Below are 19,584 nucleotides of genomic sequence, written 5' to 3'. Positions count from 1 at the left end.
GTACATGAGAAACATTGTGTACATGAGGAACGTTGCGTACATGAGGAACATTGTGTACATGAGGAATGTTGTGTACATGGGCACATGAGGAACGTGTACATGAGCAATATTGTGTGCGTGAGGAATGTTGTGTACATGAGGAAAGTTCTGTGCATAAGGAATGTTGTGTACATGAGCAATGTTGTGTACTGATGAATGTTGTGTACACAGGGAATGTTGTATACATGAGCAATGTTGTGTACTGAGAAATGTTGTGTACACAGGGAATGTTGTGTACATGGGGAATGTTGTGTACATGAGCAATGTTGTGTCGTGACGAATGTTGTGTACACAGGGAATGTTGTATACATGAGGAATGTTGTGTACATGAGCAATGTTGTGTACCGAGAAATATTGTGTACACAGGGAATGTTGTGTACATGAGGCGCATTGTGCACATGAAGCGCATTGTGTACACGAGGAATGTTGTGTACATAAAGAATGTTGTGTACATGAGGAACATAGTGTACATGGGGAATATTGTGTACATGAGGGAAGTTGTGTGCATGAACAATGTTATGTATGTGAGGAACATTGCATACATGAGGAACATTGTGTACATGGGGAACATTGTATACATTAGGAATGTTGTGTACATGAGGAATATTGCTTGCATGAGGAACGTTGCGTACAAGAGGAACATTGTGTACATGAGGAATGTTGTGTACATGGGGAACATTGTATACATGAGCAATGCTGTGTACTGAGGAACATTGTGTGCATAAGCAATGTTGTGTAAATGAGGAATGTTGTGTATATGAGGAATTTTATGAACATGAACATTGTGTAGATGTGGAATGTTGTGTACATGAAGAATGTTGTGTACATGAGCAGCATTGTGTACATGAGCAACGTTGTATACATGAGGAATGTTGTTAACATGAGCAATGTTGTGTATGTGAAGAACATTGTGTACATGGGGAATGTTGTGTACATGAGGAACGTTGTGTACATGGGGAATGTTGTGTACATGTGGAATGTTGTGTACATGGGGAACGTTGTGTACATGAGGAACATTGTGTACATGAGGAACATTGTGTGCTTGAACGATGTGTGCATGTGGAACTTTGTGTACATCAGAAATGTGTACATCGGGAATGTTCTGTACATTGGGAATGTTGTGTACATGTGGAGCATTGTGGACTTGAGCAATGTTGCGTACACTGAGAACGTTCTGTACATGAGGAATGTTGTGCACATGAGGAATGTTGAGTATGTGGAAAATGTTGAGTATGTGGAAAATGTGTGCATGAGGAATGTTGTGTACATGGGTAATGTTGTGTACATGAGGAATGCTATGTACATGAGGAACGTTGTGTACATGAGGGATGTTATGTACATGGGGAATGTTGTGTACATGAGCAATGTTTTGTACATGGGAAATGTGTACACTGAGAACGTTGTATACATGGGGAATGTTGTGTACATGAGGAACGTGTAGGATAGTAAAAGCTTTTTTAGGTATGTCCAAGGCAAAAAAATGGTTAGGACAAAAATTGGGCCCTTGAAGACAGAAGCAGGGGAATATATTACTGGGAACGAAGAGACTGGTGTTGGAGAGACTGTTAGGTCTGAAGGTTGATAAGTCTCCGGGACCTGATGGCCTGCATCCCAGGGTACTGAAGGAGGTGGCTCGGGAAATCGTGGATGCGCTGGTGATTATTTTCCAGAGTTCAATAGAATCGGGGTTGGTTCCTGAGGATTGGAGGGCGGCTAATGTTGTGCCACTTTTTAAGAAGGGTGGGCGGGAGAAAGCAGGAAATTATAGACCAGTTAGTCTGACCTCAGTGGTGGGAAAGATGCTGGAGTCTATTATAAAGGATGAAATTATGGCACATCTGGATAATAGTAACAGGATAGGACAGAGTCAGCATGGATTTATGAAGGGGAAATCATGCTTGACTAATCTTCTGGAATTTTTTGAGGATGTAACTCGGAAGATGGACGAGGGAGATCCAGTGGATGTACTGTACCTGGACTTTCAGAAAGCTTTTGATAAAGTCCCACACAAGAGGTTAGTGAGTAAAATTAGGGCGCACGGGATTGGGGGCAAAGTACTAGATTGGATAGAGAATTGGTTGGCTAATAGGAAACAAAGGGTAGTGATTAACGGCTCCATTTCGGAATGGAGGGCAGTGACCAGTGGGGTACCGCAGGGATCCGTGCTGGGACCGCAGCTTTTTACAATATATGTAAATGATATAGAAGATGGTATCAGCAATAACATTAGCAAATTTGCTGATGACACAAAGCTAGGTGGTAGGGTGAAATGTGATGAGGATGTTAGGGGATTACAGGGTGACCTGGACAAGTTAGGTGAGTGGGCAGATGCATGGCAGATGCAGTTTAATGTGGATAAATGTCTGGTTATCCACTTTGGTGGCAAGAACAGGAAGGCAGATTACTACCTCAATGGTATCAAATTAGGTAAAGGGGCTGTTCAGAGAGATCTGGGTGTTCTTGTCCACCAGTCAATGAAGGCAAGCATGCAGGTACAGCAGGTCGTGAAGAAGGCTAATAGCATGCTGGCCTTCATAACAAGAGGGATTGAGTATGGAAGCAAAGAGGTGCTTCTGCAGCTGTACAGGGCCCTGGTGAGACCACACCTGGAGTACTGTGTACAGTTCTGGTCTCCAAATTTGAGGAAAGACATTCTGGCTATTGAGGTCAATTCCTGGAATGGCAGGATTGCCTTACACGGAAAGACTGAAGCGACTGGGCTTGTATACCCTTGAGTTTAGAAGACTGAGAGGGGATCTGATTGAAACGTATAGGCTTATGAAAGGACTGGACACTCTGGCAGGAGGGAACATATTTCCGTTGATGGGGGAGTGCCGAACCAGAGGACACAACTTAAAAATACGGGGTAGACCATTTAGGACAGAGATGAGGAGAAACTACTTCACCCAGAGAGTGGTGGCTGTGTGGAATGCTCTGCCCCAGAGGGCAGTGGAGGCCCAGTCTCTGGATTCTTTTAAGAAAGAATTGGATAGAGCTCTTAAAGATAGTGGAGTCAAGGGGTATGGAGATAAGGCTGGAACAGGATACTGATTAGGAATGATCGGCCATGATCATATTGAATGGCGGTGCAGGCTCGAAGGGCAGAATGGCCTACTCCTGCATCTATTGTCTATTGTCTATTGTCTATTGAATGTGTATGTGGGAAATGTGTGCATGAGGAATGTTGTGTACATTAGGAATGTTGTGTACATGAGGAATGTTGTGTACATAAACAATGTTGTGTACAAGGGAAATGTTGTGTACACTGAGAATGTTGTGTACATGGGGAATGTTGTGTACATGAGGAATGTTGTGTACATAAGCAATGTTTTGTACTGACGAATGTTGTGTACGCAGGGAATGTTGTGTACATGAGGAGCATTGTGTAGATGAAGCGCATTGTGTACATGGGGAATATTGTGTACATGAGGGAAGTTGTGTGCATGAACAATGTTATGTATGTGAGGAATATTGTGTACATGGGGAACATTGTATACATGAGGAACGTTGTGTATGAGGAATATTGTGTACATGGGGAATGTTGTGTATGAGGAATATTGTGTACATGGGGAATGTTGTGTACATGAGGAACGTTGTGTACAAGAGGTACATTGTGTACATGAGGAATGTTATGTACATGAGGAACGTTGTGTACATGAGGAATGTTATGTACATGGGTCATGTTGTGTACATGGGGAATGTTGTGCACATGAGAAATATGTACATGAGCAATATTGTGGACTTGAGCAATGTTGCGTACACTGAGAATGTTGTGTACATAAGGAATGTTGTGTACATAAGGAATGTTGTGTACATGAGGAATGTGTACGTGGGAAATGTGTGCATGAGGAATGTTGTGTGCATGAGGAATGTTGTGTGCATGAGGAATGTTGTGTACATGAGGAATGTTGTGTACATGAGGAATGTGTACGTGGGAAATGTCTGCATGAGGAATGTTGTGTACATGAGGAATGTTATGTACATGAGGAACATTGTGTACATGAGGAATGTTACGTACATGGAGTGTTGTGTACACGAGCAATGTTGTGTACATGGGAAATGTTGTGTACACTGAGAACATTGTGTACATGGTGAATGTTGTGTACATAAGGAATGTTATGTACATGGGGAATGTTGTGTACATGGGAATGTTGTGTACATGAGGAATGTTGTGTACATGGGGAATGTTGTGTACATGGGAAATGTGTACATGAGAAATGTGTATGTGGAAAATGTGTACATGAGGAATGTTGTGTAAATAAGGAATGCTGTGTACATGCGGAATATTGTATACATGAGCAAAGTTGTGTCCATGGGGAATGTTGTGCACATGAGGAACGTTGTGTACATGTGCAACTTTGTGTACATGAGGAATGTTGTGTACATGCGCAATGTTGTGTACATGAGGAGTGTTGTGTACATGCGCAACTTTGTGTACATGAGGAATGTTGTGTACATGCACAATGTTGTGTACATGCGTAATATTGTTTTGATGGGAAATGTGTACAAGGGGAATGTTGTGTACATTGTGAACATTGTGTACATGAGGAATGTTGTGTACATGAATGTTGTGTACATGCGCAATGTTGTGTACATGGGAAATGTGTACATGAGGAATGTTGTGTACATGAGGAATGTTGTGTACATGAGGAACGTTGTGTACATGAGGGATGTTGTGTACATGCGCAATGTTGTGTACATGCGCAACCTTGTGTACATGAGGAATGTTGTGTACATGAGGAATGTTGTGTACATTGGGAATGTTGTGTACATGAGGAATGTTGTGCACATTGGGAATGTTGTGTACATGAGGAATGTTGTGTACATGAGGAATGTTGTGTACGTGGGGAATGTTGTGTACATCGGGAAATGTGCACAAGGGAAATGTTGTGTGCATCGGGAACGTTGTGTACATGAGGAATGTTGTGTACATGAATGTTGTGTACATGCGCAATGTTGTGTACATGGGAAATGTGCACAAGGGGAATGTTTTGTACATGAGGAATGTTGTGTATATGAGGAATGTTGTGTAAATGGGAAATGTTGTGTCCATTGGGAATGTTGTGTACATGAGGAATGTTGTGCCCATCAGGGACATTGTGTACATGGGAATATTGTGTACATGAGGAATGTTGCGTACATGAGGGAACTTGTGTACATGGGGAACATTGCTCAGGACACCAGGAAAGCTGTCTAATGTTGTTAGGTAATATCATGAGATGGTTAGTTTGGTCTCAGTGATAGGGATATTATAGAAGAAAAAATGGAGAGGGACAGGATTAATCAACACTTGGAAAGGTAGGGATTGATCAGACAGCACCTCTTTGTTGGCTGGAGATCGCACCTGGCTAACTTAATTGAGAGTTTTGAACAGGTGGCTCAATGCATTGATGAGGATAGTGCAGTTGATATGGTTTACATGGACTTCAGTAAGGCCTTTAACATGGAAGGCTGTTCCAAATGTTCAGAGCCCGTGGATCCAAGGTAAGTTGGCAAACTGAATCCAAAACCACCATACAACGGGGAATGGTGGTGAGTTACCTTTGTGATTGGAAGTCTGTGACCAGCAGTGTACTGTGATTGGGGCTGGGACTCCTACTGTTTGTTGTGTACAGTAATGACATGAATGCGAATGTGGAAGGCATAATTAATAAGTTTGAAGATGACATGGAGATTGGTGGTATTGAGAGGACGGTGGTCTTGGGCTACAGTCTGATATGGATCAGTTGGTAAATTAGGCAGAACAATGGCAGATAGAATTTAATACCAAAAAGTGAGAGCTGTTGCATTTTAGGAGGTCTATTAAGAGAACATACACAATGAATGGCAGGTCCCTTGGGAGTCCTGAGGAACAAAGGGACCTTTTTGTCCAAGTCCATAGATCTCTAAAGGTGTCAGCACAGGTACAGGGGAGTGAGGAAGGCAGATGGGATCTGGCAAATGATACGAGGCTAATTTGAGATATCTGGTCGGCATGGACGAATTGGACCAAAGGGTCTGTTTCCGTGCTGTACTGTTCCAAGACCCCAGTGGAAACTCAAATCCACCAAATGAAATGATTCCTTAGAAGAGCCAGCGAGGACTCTTACAGTGGAGAGGGGAGAGAGCCCCATTATAATAAGGTAAAGTCTCCATAGTTTCAGAGGCTCATTGGGCTGCTCTCTCAGAGAGAGGCAGGGAGGATGATGGTTGCTGCTGACTTTAACCTAAGGGTCACCATATCTCAGGCACGATGTAGAAAGCAGTACCTTCCTGGTGACCTGTGGGAGTTTGAGGATTGAGCCTGTACTGGTGGCATCCCTGTGTATCAGAAAGCAGCTGACCCCAGCACCCGTTAATGAGAAAATTGGTTTTTGGCGGAGGGGATGGTTTCAGCTCCGAGTCTCTGGCTGCAATGAAATGTCTCCGATCGGGAGTTAGGGCAGTGTGATAATGTCTCAGTGTTTCAATGTCTGTGAAACAAGGCACTTTCTGTTTCATTTCCTGCCCACAGGTGCTTATATGGTTTTGTACGTTCATGAGCCATCAGATCAGACTCATTTCACACACCCTCCACTGCCTGGTTCCCCCAGTGTAGAGAAAGAAGCTGTACACAGTCACAAGACAGTGAGTGACATCCACACAACCGCTGAAGCACAACAGCAGTCAAGCGTACCATTTAGGGAACCTACTGTGGCATCTCATCCAGGCCCAATCCCAAATCCACCAGCTCGACCAATAAGGCAGACGAGACATGGGGAGCAGGAGGTTCCCCACCAAGCCATACACCATCTCAATTTGGAACGAAATCGCTGTTCCTTCATAAAAACATTGGATCAAAAGCTGGATCAAGATCATTGAGGTTTCTGTACATTGGGTCCTCCTACACCACAGGGACTGTAGTGATTGGAGAAGCTGCCTCACCAACCCCTTTGGCGAGGGCAATTAAGGGTGGGCAGTGAGTGCTGCCAAAGCCAGTGATGCCTGCAGCTGTTCACAATTGGACGATGCCCTCACAAAACAGAGTCACTTTGCAGGAGCCTGGGGATAGGGGCTCGGGAGGATACTGAGCAGGAGCCGAGAGGGGCATTACAGAAAGGGGTTGCCTATCGAGCAGATTTTTGTAAGTGGGTGGGGGGTGGCGTAAAGGGAAGGTGGAGAGTTGATGCATTTGAGGGTTTAGGGAAACAGTTCCAATGTGGAGTTTGGACGTTCCAGTCAGGATAAGTGAGAGAGAGCCAGGGAGCTGTGCGTTTGGTTTCAGGGTCACACCCAGTGGATCAGAGGTTTGTGTTTCCCATCACACACGAAATGGGTCGAATGGCTGCAGAATTCCACACTCCGAATCACCTCTGCAGCATAGGACCGAGGGAGTGTTTACGATAAAGCGAAGGGAGTGTAAAAATAGGGAGGTTTTGCTCAAACTAGTCTAGTCTAATTCTTCTTGTCTATCCTGTCATTACTGACACCACAGACAGAATCTAGTTTCAAGGTGAATTGAGTATAAAAGCCAGGAGGTTTTACTAAAACTATACAAAGCATTATTCAGATCACAGCTGGAAAACTGTGAACAGTTTTGGAACCTTTAGCTTTGGAAAGATATACCAGCATTGGCAGCAGGCCAGAGGTGGTTCATCAGGGCTGATACCAGGTATTCTTCTGAGGAGAATTGAGTAGATTGGGCCTGTACTCCCTGGAGTTTCCCAGAGTGAGAGGTAAGATTGTCTGGGGACTTGACAGGGTGGATATGGGAAGGCTGGTTCACGTAGTGGAAGAGTCTAGGACCAGAGGATCAAATAAGGACCAAGTGTTTCGTTTTTAAAACAGAGGTAAGGAGAAATTTCTTCTCTCCAAGGGGGAGTGAGTCTGTGGAATCCTTTACCACAGCGGGCTGTTGAGGCTGGCTCGTGAAGGATATTCAAGGCCGAGAGAGATTTTAATCAGGATGGGAATCAAAGGTTATAGGGAAAAGGCAGGAAAGTGGAGTTGAGGATTATCAGATCAGCCACTCAGTGTTTGAGGTGAAAGCGAGGTCTGTGGATGCTGGAGGTCAGAGTTGAGAGTGTGGTGCTGGAAAAGCACAGCAGGTCAGGCAGCATCCAAGGAGCAGGGAAATTGACATTTCGGGCAAAAGCCCTTCATCAGGAATGATGTGAAAGCCCATTCAAATGTCGATTTTCCTGCTCCTTGGATGCTGCCTGAACTGCTGTGCTCTTCCAACACCACTAATCCAGAATCTGGTTTCCAGCATCTGCAGTCATTGTTTTTACCCAGTATTCAACAGTATCTAGTGTAGCTGCTGCATCAACACACATCTCCCTGCACACTGCTGTTTAATCACTGACGTGTTATTTAGTATTTACTGAATGACATGTCATCGCTCAGTTGTACTTACATTAGCGTAAGTATATTTACCGGCTGCAGGAAGTGAGTAATAAAAAAGGAGACCTCCAGTAACTTGTGAAATATTGTGCTTGTCAAGGAAAGAAATTGGGCATTGCTACATATTTCAATTTCCAGGATGCAACATTAGCATTAAGCGCCTCAAGGTGAAGCAAAATCTTCTTTCAGTGCAGAGTAAAGCTCTCAGGGAGTGGATTTAAGCTTCGTTCCAGTACCATTCTTAGAGATCCTTTCTGCGCTCACTCTCCAATGCATTCACACCTTTCCTATAATGTGGCGACTGGACTCTACTCCAGCTGAGGACCATAGCAAAGTTAAATCCGAAAGAACTCTGGATGCTGTAAATCAGAAACAAAAACAGAAATTGCTGGAAAAGCGCAACAACTCTGGCAGCAGCTGTGGAGAGAAATCAGAGTTAACATTTCAGGTCGAGTGGAGGATTCTGAGGGAGCATCACTTGACCTGAAACGTTAACTCTGCTCTCTCTCCGCGGATGCTGCCAGACCTGCTGAGCTTTTCCAGCAAATTCTGTTATTGTTTGAGGTCTAACAAATAGTGAAGAAGGTGTTTGGTTTGCTTTCCTTTATTGGTCAGAGTATTGAGTACAGGAGTTGGGAGGTCATGTTGTACAGGTCCTTTTGTACAGGACATTGGTTAGGCCACTGTTGGAATATTGTGTGCAATTGTGGTCTCGCTCCTATTGGAAGGATATTCTGAAACTTGAAAGGGTTCAGAAAAGATTTATAAGGATGTTGCCAGGGTTGGAGGGTTTGAGCTATAGGGAGAGGCTGAAAAGGCAGGGGCTGTTTTCCCTGGAGCGTCAGAGGCTGAGGGCGTGACCTTATAGAGGTTTATAAAATCATGAGAGGCATGGATAGGATAAATAGGCAAGGTCTTTTCCCTGGGGTTGGGGAATCCAGAACTAGAGGGCATAGGTTTAGGGTGAGAGGGGAAAGATATAAAAGAGACCTAAGGGGCAACTTTTTCACATACAGCGTGGTGCGTGTATGGAATGAGCTGCCAGAGGAAGTGGTGGAGGCTGGTACAATTACAACATTTAAGAGGCATTTGGTTGGGTATATGAATAGGAAAGGTTTGGAGAGATATGGGCCGGGTGCTGGCAGGTGGGACTAGATTGGGTTGGGATATCTGGTCGGCATGGATGGGTTGGACCGAAGGGTCTGTTTCCATGCTGTACGTCTCAATGACTCTATGACTCTAAATACTTTGTACACATCCAACACCAATCACCTCCTTCCTTTTGTACTCTAGGCTCCTATTAATAAAGCTAAGAATACTGTATTCACACGACACCAGGTTATAGTCCAACAGGCTACGCTCTGAAAGCTTGTGGTTTATAAATAAACCTGTTGGGCTATAACTTGGTATCATGTGACTTCTGACTTTGTTCACCCCAGTCCAACCCTGGCACATCTACATCATCTGCTTTATTAACAGCTGTCTCCACCTGCCTGCCACCTTTAATGATCTGTACCTGACACGATTGAAATAAAAACTAGAGTACACACATTATGAAGAATAAAATAGCTGGTGGAGAGCTTAACAGTGTAACCTGATTCTCTTGTTTACATCATGGCCTGTAACTAATTCCAAACCCTCTATTATCCGCTTGTCAATACATGTTTTTGGAAAGTATTTCTGTTGGTGTCTTTGCACATTGTCGTGTTTTTTGACTAGTGGGGACAGTCAGCACAATCTCTTGCTGGGCCTGTTGATGGGTTAAAAGCTGCTAATGGTGTTTGGCTGGGTGCATGGCACCATTTTAAAGATGGCGCCAGCTCCCGGGGGGTGCTAATCAATTCCGGGATATCGGAGAGCAGCTGGTTGCTCTGGGAATGGGGTGCGGTAAGGTGGGGGTGGGAATTGGATGGGGGGGGTGTCTCAATCGATGCAGTAAATTCAGTAAGAGATGGCAGGAGACCTCTGTCAGGTGGGAAACATTCCCTGACCAATGCACCTAACCTACACATCCCTAACACTATGGACAATTTAGCATGGCCAATCCACCCTAACCCGCACAACTTTGGATTGTGGGAGAAAACCGGAGCACCTGGAGGAAGCCCACAGAGACCCGAGGCTGGGTCCTTGGCACTGTGAGGCAGCAGTGCTAACCACTGAGCCACCGCACAAGAGACACCAAGAACCATGGAAGGATCATGAAATTAGCAGTCTCTCACCAAGATCAGGTCTTTGTTCCTTCAACGTGACCTGTCATTGATGTGTTATTAGTTATGAACTTTGCTTCCATTTTATGAGTGAGGCAATAGTTTCTCATGACGAGGTTAACAGATGAACTCCCCTCCCCCTCTCTCCAGCTCCCCATTGAATGCTTGACAACAGTTAAAGGCAGAGTTTGTTCCAATGATAGTGCTGTTTGGAGGTGGGGATGGACCAGGTTACAGCAGCTAAAAAGCATTGGAGGGTCGATGTGATCTTTTGGAGATTAATGCATTGCAGTCCTACAGGCTTAACTTTTCTGTGCTGTAATTTTCTTTGACAGATACATGAATGGGCAATGAGCAGAGGAATACAAGTCCTTGGAAAATAGGTGCCAGGTTTAGATCGAGGATCTGGATCGGCACAGGCTTGGAGGGCTGAAGGGCCTGTTCCTCTGCTGGAATTTCTTTTGACCTTTGTCCTTAGAGCTGAAAGAGGAGCCAGCATTTCCATACAGAAACAGGCCATTCAGCCCAGCTGGACTGTACTGAAACAAACACAATATATTTTTCTTGTCTGTGTGTAAGGGGGAATTGTTTATAAAGTGATCAGAGTTTTGATGTGTAGCATTTGCTTAATTTAAAGTATTTGTGTGTAGTTAGAATCTCTTAACATATTGTGATTTCTCATTCAGTAACAAACCTGGTCCCTGCTTTTGATCAACCTGGATCTGAACATTAGGGAGTGGGGGGATTTTATGTCAACCTTTAACTTTCATGACAGCTCCAGGATTATTGATTTCTAGTGTGTTACTCCAGTGGGTTGCCTTGTGATCGTGTTCCAGCACAAAACAGGAGCAAAACTTTTACATACATTGTAGATGTTTTACTGCCAATAGAGTACACATTTTGTCAAAGCTCAACTCAGTAAACTAGGTGACGGCCACTTGCTGGTTAATTATTCCAGGCAGTGCCTAGACCGATCAGAGTCAACCCACCTGGCTGAAAATTGACACAAAGCCTGGCAGTAAGCTGTCAATCATTATTAACTGGTGCATTCCCAATCAGAATTCATCTGCCAACCAATTAGCGCTCTCCCCTCGCACAGTATAAATGTTGGTTCCCTGCTAAAGTTGGTATTCTTGCAAATTGTCCTGATGCCTGTAATATTAAAAAACTCTGTGTCAGAAGTCGCACAACACCAGCTTATAGTCCATCAGGTTTATTTGAAATCACAAGCATTCGAAGCGCTGCTCCTTCATCAGAGCACTTCCTCCCACTTCACCTGACGAAGGGGCAGTGCTCCAAAAGCTTGTGATTTCAAATAAACCTTTTGGACAATAACCTGGTGTTGTGTGACTTCTGACTTAGTCCACCCTAGTCCAACACCGGCACCTACATATCATGAAAACCTTCATCACAGAATGTCATTTCTCAACAGTAAACAACTGTACAATGTTTTATATGCACAAAATAGTTAAAATCGCCATGGGATAAGTGATAACAAGGCCAATTTCAGAACATTGTGTGCAATTCTTGGTCTCCTTCCTATCAGAAAGATGTTGTGAAACTTGAAAGGATTAAGAAAAAAATTACGAGGATGTTGCCAGGATTGGAGGATTTGAGTTAGAGGGAGAAGCTGAATAGGCTAGGACTGTTTTCCCTGGAGTCTCGGAGCCTGAGGGCTGACCTTTATAAAATCATGAGGGGCATAGCTAGCGTGAACAGCCAAGGTCTTTTTCCAAGGGTGGGGGAGTCCAGAATTAGAGGACATAGGTTTGGAGTGAGAGGGGAATATTTAAAAGGCACCTGAGGGGCAATCTTTTCACACAGAGGGTGGTGCATGTATGGACTGAGCTATTGGAGGAAGTGGTGGAGGCTGGTACAATTAAAAGGCATCTGGATGGGTCTATGAATAGGAAGGGTTTAGAGGGATATGGGCCAAGTGCTGGCAAATGGGATTAGATTAGGTTGGGATATCTGGTCGGCACAGACGAGTTGGACATCTATATGACTCAATGGCACTAATTCTGTTCTAACGCTGTATTTGCTATGACCAAACTTAGTGAGCAACTTTCTGGAGAAGCTTTGTGATGTGATTTTAACGAGGAGGCTTTGTAATGATCTCTTTCATCTCTTGGTGGGTTTGAATTCCTCAGTCAGTTCCCTGTAGCTGGAATGAAAATCTCACGTTGGTGTGTTGGATTGAGTATGGGAAGTAAATGGACTGTACAGAGACCATCTCAAATGGAGATCTGCAGCTTGCTGTGTTCATTGTAAAACTTACAGCGGTAAGGGGACAGGGGCTGATGGAAATGTAGATACTGAAACACACCAGCAGCATGGGAAAACAGTGGATGAATACTGTGGTCAGAATCAGCCTGACAACTGTCCCAGTGTTTACTTACACAAGACCTTCAGAACTACATAAAGTTGCAGAAAGCCTCCACGCTGGTGATTATGCAATAAAACTCTCTGTCAGCTAACCCCATCAGTATCTGGGCTTAAAATAAACCACAGATGCTGGAGATCTGAAACAAAACCAGGAAGTGTTGGAGAAACTCAGCAGGTCTGGCAGCACTGAAAAGACAGAAAGAGAGAGAAACAGAGCTAGCAGCTCGAGTTCAGTCTGACTCCCACTGTTCTGACGAAGGGTCACAGGACTCTGTTGACTCTGCCTTTCTCTCTCCACAGATGTTGCCAGACCTGCTGAGTTTCTACAGCACTTCCTGCTTTTGTCCCTCATGCACTTGTCTGAATTCTCCTTAAGTCTGATAAAAGAAATGGGGAGCGTAAATGCCAGCACGGGGGGTTAGGGCTGAATGGCTGATTTGTGCTTTCTGTCTAAGGCTCTCTGTGGTGTGGAGGTGCCGGTGTTGGAGTGGGGTGGGCAAGGTCAGAAATCACATGACACCAGGTTACAGTCCAACAGGTTTATTTGAAATCACAAGCTGTTGGAGCGCTGCTCCTTCAGAGCACTTCCCTCTGCTTCACCTGAGGAAGGAGCAGCCCTCCAAAAGCTTGTGATTTCACATAAACCTTTTGGACCGTAACCTGGTGTTGTGTGACATCTGACCTTGTCTAAGGTTCATGGGAAGGAGGTTAATCAGTGAGACGTGTGACGTTGGATCCTCCCTGAAGCTTTGAGCAGTACTGTGGGTGGATTTCAGTGCTGGTGCGGTGTCACACAGTTAGACGTCACGTTCCAAAGGTTGGCTGTATGAATCAAACAGAACCGTCCTTTGATTACTGATAAATCTGTAGAACACAGGCCATGCTCAATCAGTCCCCCTTGTGGATCCAAAACTCAGAGCTCAAAACCAAACATCTACTCTTGGTTGTGATCACCTGGTTGAGCAATATTTGCCAAATAATTATGGAAATAGCCGGGCTAAAACCCAATGTGAGATAATCAGTCAAGTGCGTGATGTGGCTTAATTAGACTTGCTAAAAGCAGCACCCATTCATGCACAGGGATCCATTTATCTGCTCAAGTCTTGCACCCATTCTCAACTCCTCAGGAACTTTTGGTGCCTAACGTCCTCTGTTGCTTTCACCATGGCAATGTCTTGGCCAATCAGGGTTCAATTGTCAATGCATCAGAACCTATTTCTCTGTTGTATGCAGTGGTTGTGATGGGTTGAGATTTGGTATTCTTGCCTGTGTCCTGATGTGTAATCTATGTTTCTCTGCTCAGCAATCTTCCTGAAGGTTCTTGGGTTAACCCTGTGTATGCTGTGATTCTCCCATTCGCTCCTCACTGTATTATCAATGAGAAATATGCAAGTAGAATTGAGAAAAGACTTTGAACGATGTTGTATCTCACTGCACTACCATTTGTCACCTCACAATTGTTTGTCAGGGTTGGGAAAGCACTTCTGATTGGTGCATCAAGTAAACATTACCCTTCCTTCCCAGAATGCCGCAGTGCAACCAACTCAGGCATTTGCTCTGTCATTCAGAAACAGTTCCAAAATATAACTCATCTTAAGCCCCAATCACATTCCAAGATCCAGTGTTATTAAACAGGGCCCTGTTCTGCCTGTTTTTGATGAACACAAAAGATGCCATGCCATTGTTATGAAGAAGAGCAGTGGAGGTATCCCTGGCTAATAATAATTATCCCTTGATCGAGCATCACAGAAACAGGTGATCCTGCTGATTATCACATTGCTGTCTGTGGGAGCTTGCTGTGCACAAACTGATTGCTGTTTTTCCAACATTATACCAGAGAGCACACTTCACAAAGTGAAATTCATTGGCTCTAAGCCCCTCCCTCCCTTTCTCCATCCTTCGTTTCATCCCTCGCTCTATCTCTTTCTCCATCACAGGCTCTTCCAAAGTTCAGGCATTGCTTTTCCATCTCGAGCTTCCATCAGTCCCGACCCTATATTGGGAAGCGTGTGCGATTGCTCAGTTTACTTGGAGACTCCGTCAACCTCGATCGCTCTGTCTCGCCCTTTCTCCCGAGCGTGAAGCCTTCCCCAATCCTTCCCTTTGCTCCATGGAAGAGAGGGAGCGGCCCATTGTTTCACCATTGGAGGTCTTGTATTGCACAACACTCAGAAGTAGATGCAAAGCCGAAATCAATAGGTTTTTGAGAGGGAAGGGTTGTACCAGCCGTGATCTAACTGGGTATTGTCCTGGAGTCTTCCGTCCTTGTGCTTCTAAGTTCCTATTTGTGATGTGTGCAGTGCTGTGAAGCTGTTAATAAACTCTAGCCCCTGCTATTCCTTCTCCTGACATTAGCACTCAAAATTAATCTTCCAAACTATATATATTTTATCTCTTGCAGATTCATCTGATTACAAGCGATTCAGTCACAGCGTCTCCAACTACACCACACTCTGGCTGGAGGAGAGTCTGGGCCGTCTTTATGTTGGGGCAAGAGGAGCCATCTTTGCCCTCAACATCAGCAACATTAACGACAGCTCTACGAGAGTGGTGAGGAGCTTGGGATTGTCAAAGGGAGGGGATGTTCCGCCAATCAGGCCTGTGCTGGCTCCCGGACAGAGCCCATCTAATAGGCCCCCCGCTCCCTGTTCCCAACCCACATCCCTGCAAACGAAGCACCAGTCGCCATTCCTTTTCTGAGGTCACCATTGGCTCGGTTCACACTGCTCCCCTTCCACAGTGTGAATGGTGAGGTCTATTGGAGAAATACTTTGTCACCCCAGGTAGTGGGGAGTTGGGGGGAGGCATACTGGATTGCTGAGGGGAGTGGAGCAAAGTCCAATGATTGGCTGATTGAGGGTCAGACAGCAGAGTTAATTGCCGCCCCCCAGAACACGGCTGCATTTTACTGCTCCCTGCATTCTGTCCATATACCTTCCATTACAAATTTCTTAGCTCACACTTCAGTTCAAAGCAGCTGGAGGTATGTGTGTCACACCTGTTTTGGTCTTAGCTAATACCTTAATTGCTTCATATACAGTTTCTGAGTCGGGAGGGAGTTCCATTGGGACCATTACGGTCAATATGAGTGTGATAGTGCCCAGGAGCCGTAAGCCATTCAGTCTAGATTGTGGAGATCCCAAAATAACATGTGCGCAGCATTAACTGTTAAGGATGTGGAAAACAGGCACATTAAAGAGCAGGGTCAGAGTTTTACACTTTACCCCCATTCCCGGGAGCTGCTAGGGTAAAATCAGCACCTCCTACCCTGCCTCAATCAGTGTCTTACTGACATTAGTCTGATCACTCATGGCCCAGTTGGAGGAGCTGAAGTGGCCAGTGGATGGAGAGCACTGAGGGGGTAACCCAGGGCTGGCCAGCGCTCAGACTGAGCTGGTGGGCCCCATACATCGAGGTGCACCTCAGTGACCCCCACCTTGGAATCTGGCCTAGGCCAGGGGACACAGTGTGAGTGGGAGGGTTTCAGGCACTGGGAGGGGCTGCAGGTGTTCAGGACCAGTCTGATACGCGGAGCAGCTGACCCCGCGAAGGGCCTGAGGTAGCCAGTAGGGGATGGGGAATGGAGCAGGGGTCGGGTGGAGAAAGCGAGAGGAGAAACCACAGCAGAGAGTGACCGGGGTGGGGGGGGGGGCGGTGGGGTAGGGTTACCTAGTGAGAGGTGCTACCTGTTGCTCAGGTTGAATCCTGGGACCTCTGTTTTACGCGGGGAGGGTAAACAAATGTTATTTTTAATTCAGCCCAGTGACTTGGCCAGCATTTATTGCCCATCGCTGTCTGTCTGGAGTCACGTGTAGGCCAGGCAGGGTAAGCTTTCCTTCCCAAGAGGACATTTGTGAACCAGATGGGGTTTTCTTTTCATGACTAGCAGCAAGGTTTTCGTGGTCATCGATCTACTCTCAACACTGGATTTCTCTTCTTTTCAAATTCCATCAATTCCAACCTCCCCCCCACTTCTCCGGAACATCAGTTGGCTCTTGGGCTGAATGATTTGGTGGGATATCACATGGCTGTCGCCTGGTATAGAAACATTGCTGGGAAAACCCAAGTGTGGGAAACAGGTCGGGGTTTGGACTGGACTGGAGTTTGGGGGCATTGGGAGAGACAAGGTCACTTTCATGTAAGGTCAGGAAAATCAAATGCCACGACTTCCTCCACACTGGCTCAGAGGATGACTGGTGTTTGGCCCACATCCCTCCCCTCCCCCCCCCCCCCCCCCCCAACTCCTTGTTGGGCCGGGCGGTGGGATGGGTGCATTTATATTTCCATTCACCTGTGGGTCAGTGTGAATCCATTCACTGAACAGGCCCCTCTCCACACAAACACCACAGGAGCTCCTCTCCTTGTAAATGCAGCTCTTTGACATTAGTGAGCTGGGAATTGCCCAAATCCTGGAGCTCCCGATGTGGTCCGCAGCTCCCCCGCCCCAAGGTGGTGATGAGGAACGGGGCTAAACTCCATCCCTGCCCTTGTACCAGCTCAGCCTCTCACCTGCTGTCTTTTATTTATTTATGCATAAGGTCTGAATGTTCATTCAAACTCTTGTTTGGTTAACAGATAAACTGGGGAGTGCTGCCAGCCAAACGAAGGGATTGCCTGCAGAAGCGAGGTTTTACTGAGGTATGGGCGATGGACCGACCTGATCCAAACCCGTGTACTAACTCACACAGAGTCCCATGAACTCATTGTTCCTGCACTCGCTGCTCTACACCAGCTCTGCTTCACTCCGACTTGAAAACTTTTGATTTTGTTTGCAGATTTCTCCATTTTTTGTGTCTCATCCCTACCTCTTAGAGCTTCCACCTATTTCTCTATAACATGCTCCTCCAATTCCATCCTCACCTCCCATTTTCGTCTCCCCCACTGTTGATAGCCACGTCTTCAAGCAACAGGTCCGAGACCTTGGAATACTTTCCCCCTTTAAAGTGTGGACTGTGAGTTGTCTGAGTGGGATTATAGAACCTCTACAGTGGGGAAGCAGGCCATTCAGCCCATTGAGTCCACACCGACCCTCCCAAGGAGAGCATCCTACCCAGACCCACCCCACTTCACATGGCCAATCCACCCTGACCTGCACATCTTCGGACTGTGGGAGGAAACCAGAGCACTCGGAGGAAACCCGCACAGACACGGGGAGAATGTGCAAACTCCGCACAGACAGTGACTCAAGGCTGGAATCGAACCCAGGTCCTTGGTGCTGTGAGGCAGCAGCACTAACCATTGAGCCACCGTGCTGCTCATGAGTCATTGTGGGTCACTGTGCCTGACATATGGCTTGGTACCAAATTCTATTGATGTGATATCCCTTCGGTGAAGTGCAAATTATCGTTGTTGATAGACTTGAGTGTTTGGGAGATTTAAACTGAAAGGACCAAGTTGTAAACTTGTGTGTTCTCTTTGCAGATTGACTGTTTTAACTATGTTCGCTTTCTGCAAAGATTCAATAGGACTCATTTATATACCTGTGGGACGTATGCATTTCATCCTCACTGTGCTTATATTGTAAGTATTCCTGAGTTGCCAGCATTGATATTAAAACCGTTCTCCTGTATTGCATATCTTTTGCACTTGTCTTTATCATTTTGACTTAATTTTTCCCCTCTCCCACTATTAAGGAGGTTGAGAATTTTGCATTGTCACCTACCTTCGAGGGGAAAGAGAGATGTCCTTATGACCCCACAGTCGGATACACGGGTCTCATTGTAGGTAAGGAGTAAACATCTGATGCTCTGATAAAACATGTTTGTTACTGAGGTCAGATAAATCGAGGTCATTCTCTGTCTGGCTGGTTCTGTGGAATCGTGACATCCAGGCAATGTCTGTCTAACTGGGCTCAAGCTCAGGAAAATCACAATGAGTTTCTCGAATTTGGGGTTGGGCAGATACTGGAGATCTTTAATGACGACTGAGAATGCTGGAAAGACTTGTCAGATCAGCTGGTGTCTGTGAGGAGAGAAACCGAACTCTGTGTGAAAGGTCACAGGTCACAACATGAACTCTTGTTTCTCACTTCACAAATGCTGCCAGATTTTGACCAGAGCAGGCCACATTGTTTACTTGGACTTTGACAAGGTAGACTGATTAGTAAAGGTAGATCACATGGGATTCAGGGAGAGCTTGTCAATTGAATACAAAATGGGCTCTATGGTAGGAGACAGAGAGTGATGGTGGAGAGTTGTTTTTTAGACTGGAGGCCTGTGACCAGCGGTGTTCCACAGGAATCGGTGCCGGGTTCACTTTTTTTAGATTAGATTCCCTACAGTGTGGAAACAGGCCCTTCAGCCCAACAAGTCCACACCTACCCTCCAAAGAGTAACCCACCCAGACCCATTTCCCTCTGACTAATGGAGCTTGTTTGTCATTTCCGTAAATTATTTAGATGTGCATATAGAAGGCATGGTTAGTAAGTTGTGGATGATACCACAATTGCAGGTCCAGGTTGTTCTGCTGGAACACTTATTTCGTTAATGCGAATTTGCTATAACACGATTAACAAATTGGGGACACTTTAAAAGTGTGTATTGGTTATAATGCGATTCTGGCCCCATTTATTTAAATGGTACTGCTATTATGC

At 45.4% G+C, this 19,584-nt stretch overlaps 1 protein-coding gene across 1 annotated transcript in view; it reads left to right on the top strand.

Annotated features, from left to right (window-relative positions):
- sema4gb (sema domain, immunoglobulin domain (Ig), transmembrane domain (TM) and short cytoplasmic domain, (semaphorin) 4Gb) overlaps positions 1-19,584 on the top strand; it is a 176,427-nt gene that overhangs the window by 87,168 nt on the left and 69,675 nt on the right. The window contains exons 3-6 of the mRNA XM_072557084.1: positions 15,394-15,542; positions 17,568-17,630; positions 18,414-18,512; positions 18,626-18,716. Coding sequence (XP_072413185.1) covers positions 15,394-15,542; positions 17,568-17,630; positions 18,414-18,512; positions 18,626-18,716 — 402 coding nt within the window. The remainder of the gene's footprint in view (positions 1-15,393; positions 15,543-17,567; positions 17,631-18,413; positions 18,513-18,625; positions 18,717-19,584) is intronic.

The sequence above is a fragment of the Chiloscyllium punctatum genome, chromosome 38 (assembly GCF_047496795.1).
Source record: "Chiloscyllium punctatum isolate Juve2018m chromosome 38, sChiPun1.3, whole genome shotgun sequence".
NCBI lineage: Eukaryota > Metazoa > Chordata > Chondrichthyes > Orectolobiformes > Hemiscylliidae > Chiloscyllium > Chiloscyllium punctatum.
Note: the sequence above shows the minus strand (reverse complement) of the source record. Positions and strands in the feature narration are given on the sequence as shown.